The 8332-nt window shown below is 31.6% G+C and overlaps 1 protein-coding gene across 7 annotated transcripts in view; it reads right to left on the reverse strand.

Moving 5' to 3' along the window:
* The window catches only part of sif (still life), a 378461-nt gene extending 370165 nt beyond the window's left edge, over positions 1 to 8296 (reverse strand). For 6 of the 7 annotated variants that reach the window (XM_070111161.1, XM_070111165.1, XM_070111164.1 and 3 more), the window contains exons 1-3: positions 8190 to 8296; positions 7071 to 7264; positions 4925 to 5043 (exon numbers count right to left, since the gene is read on the reverse strand). In XM_070111161.1, the coding sequence (XP_069967262.1) occupies positions 4925 to 5043; positions 7071 to 7264; positions 8190 to 8296 (420 nt within the window). The remainder of the gene's footprint in view (positions 1 to 4924; positions 5044 to 7070; positions 7265 to 8189) is intronic. The other variant, XM_070111162.1, reaches the window with a different exon arrangement.
* Between the last annotated feature and the right edge of the window lie 36 nt (positions 8297 to 8332).

An 8332-nucleotide genomic window follows, 5' to 3' on the forward strand; every position in this document is an offset into this window, starting at 1 on the left:
TACGTTTTATATGAATTGGGAAAATACTGAATACATGAAAAAAATTATATTCGAAAGTTGCGAAAGTTAGAATTTTTTATTTGCAACTGAACTCAATTGTACTGAATACTAACAAAAAAAAAAATTTTAATTTTTAAAATTTTAACATTTCAAAATTTGTTTATATGTATTAGGGAGGTACTGATTACACAATAAATGTATATTTGAAAATTTTTGAAGTTCAGAATTTTTCATATGTATTAGGCAGGTACTGAAAACTGCAAAAAATGTGTGAAGTGAATACTCGACTAAAAATTGTATACGAAAATTTTGAATTTCAGCATTTTTAAGGCTTTTTTTAACAATTAAAAATTAGTTTTTTGATTAACAAAAATCTAACCAAAATAAAAGAAAAAAAATAGACTACACTCTTTAAAATATATATTGATTTTTAGTGGACCTTCATTGCAACGAAAATTTGAACCCTACGACTGGACGCTTTTGAACACATCGAAAAAGTGCTTTCTAGGTAATGTTTAAATGGGTGTATGAAACAGTTGGATATCAAGTAATTAACATGCCAGATTACTAGTTAGTACAACAAAGGAACTCAAAAGAGATGATATTTGAAAATTAAGCACAAAGAAAGATAACAGTATTTTACCAATGTGTATACTAAACCGCAATGACACAGTTCCTTTTCTTGGTAGGTTGAAAAGGTTGAGTAATAGAATATTTTCGCAGGTGAAAAAGAAATCAGGAATGATTACCAAAAACAAAATACGATTACACATAAAAGGAAAATTCACAACAAAAGTGGAGTCAAAGCGAAAGTTAAGTTACATGGAGTTATACTAACGTATTTCTTTACAATGTAAGATACCTGAAAATGTTGAAAATAAAAGAAAAAATACACATATAATGATTAATCAAGTAATGATTAAGCGTTGATTAATTAGTTATGCATATATAAGTAACATGATCTTTAATAGCGTTCAATTTTTTTTGGCGTATTACAAATCAAGCGATTTTAGTGAGGCAAATATTCAAATGAGTTAAGCAACAGCTGTGGATTATTACATCGGTTTGAGAAGAATTATATTGAAGATCTATAAAAAAAAAAGACTTAAATTGTAGTCAAAACTTTTGCAAGCAATTGCAAATAGAGCTTGTTTCTGTGCAAAACTTGAGAAGGGATAGAATATTTTCATAGAGTACTTCATCTACAAGGAACTTAACCTCAATTTATTCTATATACCGAGAAATTTAGTATCTCTCAAAAATAACTGTTCGAACAGATCCTCAAATTTTCATTCTATATACCAAAAAAATCTCTGAAGAAGAACGGTAAGAATATGAGAGTGACGTAAAGATATAAGTAAGGTAAGAATACTTGAAGTCAAAATGACTTCACGACAAGTTTGCTTCAAATTTTATGTTTCCAATAGAATCAAGGCTATGAAATCGTTGAAAATATTGCAAAAGTGTTTTAAGGAAATAACTTAATCGCAAGCACAAGATTTGGGTGGCACAAAGCATTCAGTGGAGGTCGTGAAGTCATTGAAAACTTGCGAGTCTTCTATTCACCTCTGTAAATGTAGATAACATCGAAAAGATTAAATAATGTAAGGAGAAAGGAAGCTTGAAAATCGACGTGTCAGCATCAGAGATACAGCAAAGGATGTCGACATTGCTTATAGATCGACTCAACACATTTTGGTTAATATTTTTGACATAAAGCGTGTCAATGCTATACTCGTATCTAAAGACCGGCATCTTTTGCAAAAACGACGCCGAGAGTAGTAGATTTATGAATATGACGTCAAAACTGTCTAATGATCTAGAGAATGGCGCTCAGGAAATGAGCCCAAACCGAAAAAAACTCGCTGAAGGCACTGAAGATCATTCCAACCGATGCTCATAACAAGCGTATGGAAAATTGGATTAGAACTGGACAAACTTGAATTGGCTCAGAAGCCTATTAGAAATGGGATAATAAAGATTTCAGTACGGGTCAAATTTGATCAGTTGGTATCTCACCGGAGATGTAATAATTTTTTCATACCTAGAGGTTATGAATACGCAGAAACTCACATCTATGCGGTTGAGTAGTGCAAGATCTTTCTCAAAATCTTAAAGAACTGTTTTATTTTTATACACATTAAGAATTATTTGAAAAATTAAATAATTATTAAATAATTTCAATAGAGTTTTTTAAGAAGAATTAAACAAAATTGAGTAAAGAATCGAAATTGAGCTACATTAAGTTCAAATTCATTTGAAAATCTTAATCCAAAGCATCTTAAGTAACGTGGAGAGGGACAATCAACATAACCTAACATAACTAACCCACAAATTAATCTCCGTCTATTATTATTTGCCATCAATTAATTTGTACTTGCACATAACTATCTTAACATCGATGAACTCCACAGTATTACTAATTACAATGCAGAAAGCAGCGTTAATGAATCTATAGTTATATGAACATATTGAAAATGTGGCAATGCTAAATTAAATCGATGAGTGAGGAATGCATGAAAGGATACGACAATATAGTACATAGCTACGGCATGAAATACATATGATTTAAGTTAGTACTTAAGCAAATAAACATATACATATATACGCATGTAAATATGTACTTCGTATATATAATATATATGTTTCGAATGTATATATATATACTTCAAAGAAATGACAATGATTCAATGAACAACTCAAGATTACGGTTAACAACCACTTAGCCATTATAGATATTATGATAGGATTATATAAGTTCATATATTTGTTAAATTAATTAAAATTCAACTAATCTCTTCAATTTCTATTCAATGCTGTTTGATTTAAGAAAAACAAAATGTTTTATAATCTTCCAATTCACTCAATCACGTCTCGATTAATAAAATCTCAATCACAATTGATTAAACATAACTGATTTTGCATTGATTTTGTTAATTTAGTTTTTAGTATTTTCTTTTTTTTTAATTTTGCTTTAGCTTTTAATCTACTTTTGGATTTAATTTTTTTAATTTTTTTTTTTTTGGTTTTTTGGTTTTTCGATTTTGCACTGAACCTTGTCGGACACACGTAAAAGCAAAGCAAACATCATCAGCATTTCGGACTGTTGCTGCCGTCGCCAAGTTGCATAAGCAGTGATACGCATATGTAAAATATATGTACAGTCGGTCGAAAAATAATGGTACGAGTGAAGTTTTTAAATGAAAAAAAAAATTTTTTTTAATGTTATTTGAACTTGTTTCAAAATTATAATAAATAGCTTGACATGTAAAAAATATTAAAATAAATTATTTCAATTTAGCATAGAATATTAAGGAAATTAGTTTCGAACCTAATACAAGTACAATTGTATTTTTACAAACCCCATTTTTGTGTAGTGCTCAACAACACTAAACACTAATATGAGCCTTTAACTCGAGTTAAAGGCTTTACATTTAAACAAAAAACAATGATGTTATCACTAAATGTATTGTATGTAGATAAACACCAAGAGGTGGTATTTGGATCGAGTTAAAGGAGAACTCTTATTTTATAAGCCCCTCGCTTGTGAGAGGTTCTAAATTCTAAACTCAAATTTGGGTGTAATTTAAGCTATTGAGTTTATGAAAAACTCTTAAGAGTTCACTTTGGAAACTCAGAAATTTTTAATTCGTTCAACAAAAAATCGTGTTTACACAGAGTTAAAGGTAACCTTTGTTTTAGTCAGCTCCACTAGCGTTCTAGATACAGATATGAAAGATAAACTCGTGTTTAAGGTTTCGAGTTTATAAAAAAATGCTACAAATTGAAAAATATTAATAGCAGCACATTTATTTGATAAACTCCATTCTTATGCAGCGTGCAATTTTGAACACAAATATGAACAACTAACTCGAGTTTAAGTTTTCACCTTTATGAAAAACTATTAAGCAACAATGCTTTTATTCATAAGTGGGTTGTAAATGCATAAACACCAAAAATTGCTATTTGGAACGAGTTAAACAATAATCCTCGCATTATAAACTCTATGCTTCTGGGAGATTTTGAATTCAAAAACACAATATGGATGAAATTTAAGTTTTAGAGTTTATGAAAAATTGTTGTTGCTCCCAAAGGGAACTCAAGAGTTTCATACGTGCAGAAAAGAAATTCTAAATCAGTGTTGATAAACACCAAAAAGTGGTGTTTAAGTCGAGTTAAAGGAAAGCTTTATTTCAAGAAACATTATGATTGTATTAGAGTGTTCAATGTTAAGCACAGATATGGACAATAAACTCGTGTATAAGATTATTTGTTTATAAAAAAATGTCAAAAAAGTCAGCAAGGGAATCAGGAGATTTCAATTGTACGAATCGCCACAAGATTGTATGTTAACTTTGGCTTAAATCGAGTTAATTGAGATTTGTTTTAAAAACTCCATGTTCATGAATAATGTTCACAATAAATAGCTCGATATACGATAAACTTTAGTGATCGGTAATGAGTTTGTGAAGGGAAGAATAGTTTTTTAGAAGTATATGAAAAGTCAGGGGTCTCAAATTTTTAATTTTTTACCCAATAATCGAAGAGTAAGTTTAAAAAAAAGATTGAAAATTCCATACCAGGCTACAATACAAGTATATACTGTTAAAGCTTCTACAAGTATTTGGGGTTTTTAAAAAAGCCTGATACTAGGAATTTTTATCTTCAAAACTGGGCTACATGACCACCGAAAGAATGTGTGTGTTCAAATCAAACTGAATGAGTGATACAACAAAAGCATACATTAAATTACGATTATTTTTCGTCCACCCTCGTAATATACAAGTTTACATACATATATCTCTGTGTATTTGAGCACGTGCTTATGCAAAATGGCTTAAATAATCTCGTATGCATTTTGACATACAAACAGTTCGCTTTTGTTGCATTTGTTGGCCTTGCTAATCCGCATGAGAATACTTACACAACATTCTCGGAATTGTTTTGCATCAATGGGTGAAGTGAAATTGAGACCCCATGTATCATTGGTCATTGGATCCTTCCAGTAAACAAAGCATTCTGATGCTTGACCAATGCGTGTGCCTGAAAGAAAGTGAGAGGAATATTTATGGTATTTGGTAAATATAAAATGCAAATACTTGTAAGTTTATAAAGTTTACAAGAAGTCAAGAATAAAATAAAAAGTAGACAAAAACAACGTTAACTTCGATGCAACAATAAATACCCTTCACAAACACAAAAGATTCCATAAAACAACTTAATTTTGATAGGTCAGCTTGTATGGCCGCTATACGAGACAGACGGATTTGGCTAAATCGACTCAGCACGTCATGCTGATCATTTATATATGTATATATTTAAAAGGGTCTTGGACGTTGCCTTGTGGATGTTAGAAACTTCGTCGCAAACTTACTATACCCGGTACAGGTTAAAATTACAATTAAGATTTTATAATAAAAATCAAGCGAGCTTTGCCGGAAGTTTGTATAAAATTGCAAGGAAAAGTCTAAACCGTCATATCCATAATAAATCCTTCATAGAGTTAGGTTTTTCTGCAAATAATATACCGAAAACCTTCGAGTGATTAAATAATATGAAAGTTTTGGCATATTTCAATATTATAAAGGGTGCTGAGACTTGACATTTTGGCTCCCTTCGTGTGAACTATATTTGATACCGCACTCTTATTTGAAGCCATTTCTCATCGATGAATCTTTCTAGCAATAATTTCTAGTCTTGTAAAGCAATAGAACCAACTCGAGCTTTTGTAATTACCTCCATATTAAGAGAATTTGATATGCGAACACCAAGTGAAAAAGTACAGTAAATCATGGAGAGTACCGCCTTTTTTAGATATATAGAATAATATGCGAAATATATGAAGGAGTACGAAGAGCTTAGCATTCCGCGGGCCTATAGTGCATGGGGAATCCTGCCAGATGTTTCGTTCCGCTCTGCCTTAACCGCCGTAACTGTATGGATTCCAAGGAATGAAACAATTGAGGGAATCTATCTCGACTTTGGAACCGAGAACATTAATTTGGTAAATCAAGGTATTGGAAAGCATGAACTCTCTCCTACATGATACTAAATAAACCAAAAAAGTGCTATTCCTTTTGAAAGTTTTTGAAGCAGGTAAAGGCTATGCATTACCAGGACCGTAAGTTTTCACATGTTTGATTGTTGACTAAGATAAATACCGAATAGATTTTATTAGGTTAAAGTGATCAATTCAAAAACCAATCTCACTTGAACAGCTGAGAATGCTGGTCCATTGTGATACCGAAGTACACTTAAATATTGATCGAAACTCGATCAAGACTGTCAAAAATGAAAAGAGCGCTTTGAGCCTGCCACAAATTTGTTAATTATTGAGACTGCTAATATTCATTCTGACTTTTTCGTCAGGTTCGCCGAAGATACCTCCCCTTCCTCTATATATGTAACTATGGCAGTTAGCATCCGAACAATTTTTAAGCCTTACCGCATTACATTTATTAGACAATGATCAGTAAGAACTCCTAAGACTTCGGATTGTTGACCAGCACCTGCTAAGTACAAACGAAGTGCAGATGTCCAGCGCTAGAACGCAAGTAGACAACGTTCCCAAACCGTTGTAATTGGTACAAGGTTGCACGCTCTTACGAGCTCATTGGCTTGCAGTTTTCAGCGATTCTGCTATGACCAGGTACTCATGCGCGAGTCTGATAATAAAGTTTCTTGATGCTATCGATTGTGAGCACAGACACTTATTGACTAATTTTGAACGCACAGTGAGCTAGTAGTGCCGATCTGCAGTTAGAGTGAATGTTCAGCTCTCTGAAAGTGGCTGAACAATAAATCTATTGCTACCTTAATGGCAGCCGACTCTGCTCGAAAAATTCTAGAGTGATCCATTAGTCTAAAACGATGCTTGAGGGAGTGCTTCTTACAGAAAACTCACTCTGCAATGTTTCCTCTATGTTTCGACCTATGCCAAAGGTAAGTGCAGAGATAGTTCAAAAATACCAAACCTACTCTACTAAATGGCGATTTTACATTATTAAATTTATTAACAATAAAAATAATTTCAAATATTTTTTACAATTCTAAAATGAAATTTTACTCACCTGGCTGCACAAGTCGTACGTCCAATATTTTGTCCACCTGACTATTGTATGCCGTTATATGAAATACGCATTCTGGTGAATCCTGGATGCAGGTTATATTAACAGGAACCAAATCTTCAGATACTTGTTGCCATTTAACGGTACCGGCACCGCTAGCCGAAACATGAAATACCTCAGCCCACAACCTGAATGAACTGGCGCAGGTTAACCACATTTATTGAATATTATTGCAAGCGATATTATATATAAGCATTGAATAAGATTTATATATTTATATATATATATATGTATATATATATTTTCCATTTACATATGCATATTCAAACAGTTGTTGTTGTTGTTGTGTAAGTAGGAAGTAGATATTTGGAATAATGTTTGTTGTTGCAATTTTCACACAAATATACAAAAAATGCGAAAACCAAGTACGAAAAGTACGAAAGGAAGACAGGACGTTGTTGTTGTTTATTGTAATAGTTGTTGTAGGTTTGTTGGATTTGTAATTGTTGCAAAGTTTTTTTTGTTGGTTGTTGATTTTTTGACAATTATTCCATATTTTGATATTTGTATGTAAATATTTTGTTTGAAAATTTTTTAATAAAATAGTAATATAATTTTATAGTGAAAAATTATTTTGTGTAAATAAAGATTTGAAGCAAAAATATTTATATTCATATTATAATGGTACAATAAAAATATATATTTTTTTAATTCATATTGAAAGGTTTCCAAATTTCAAAGAAGTATAATTTTTTTTTATAAATAATATATGTTTTTAAATATAATTTTTTTCAATTAGCACATTTTGTTGTTATTTTTTGGTTGCAATTTGTTTGTTTGTTTGTTGTTGTTTTTGTAGTCGATTGTTGGTGTCGATTAGTTGGTTGTGGAGAGCGGTGGACGTTGGTAGAGAATAGAGGAGACCACAGGAAAAATAAACCGGCGTAAAGGAAAGAGATAAAAGAAAGAAGGAAAATATACAAAGAAATTAATTTTGGCTTGACAATTGTTGTACTTTTTTATTATACTTGTAAAAAGTGAAAAAATTATATAACAAAATTTTAAAACTTCTATTCATTTATGTTTGTTGTATATATTGAAGAAATCAAATTATTTATTTACCTTAATAAATGTCCGTCACGCCGACGTGATGTCTGCCATGGTGAGTCCTCATAACGGTACGCCTTGCGCATCAATGGCGCACAGGAGCAGCTCAACTTGTTACCCATGGCGCAGCTGGCACAACCACCCTGACCTCCAGCAGC

The sequence above is a fragment of the Bactrocera oleae genome, chromosome 6, assembly GCF_042242935.1.
Source record: "Bactrocera oleae isolate idBacOlea1 chromosome 6, idBacOlea1, whole genome shotgun sequence".
Classification (NCBI taxonomy): Eukaryota; Metazoa; Arthropoda; class Insecta; order Diptera; family Tephritidae; genus Bactrocera; species Bactrocera oleae.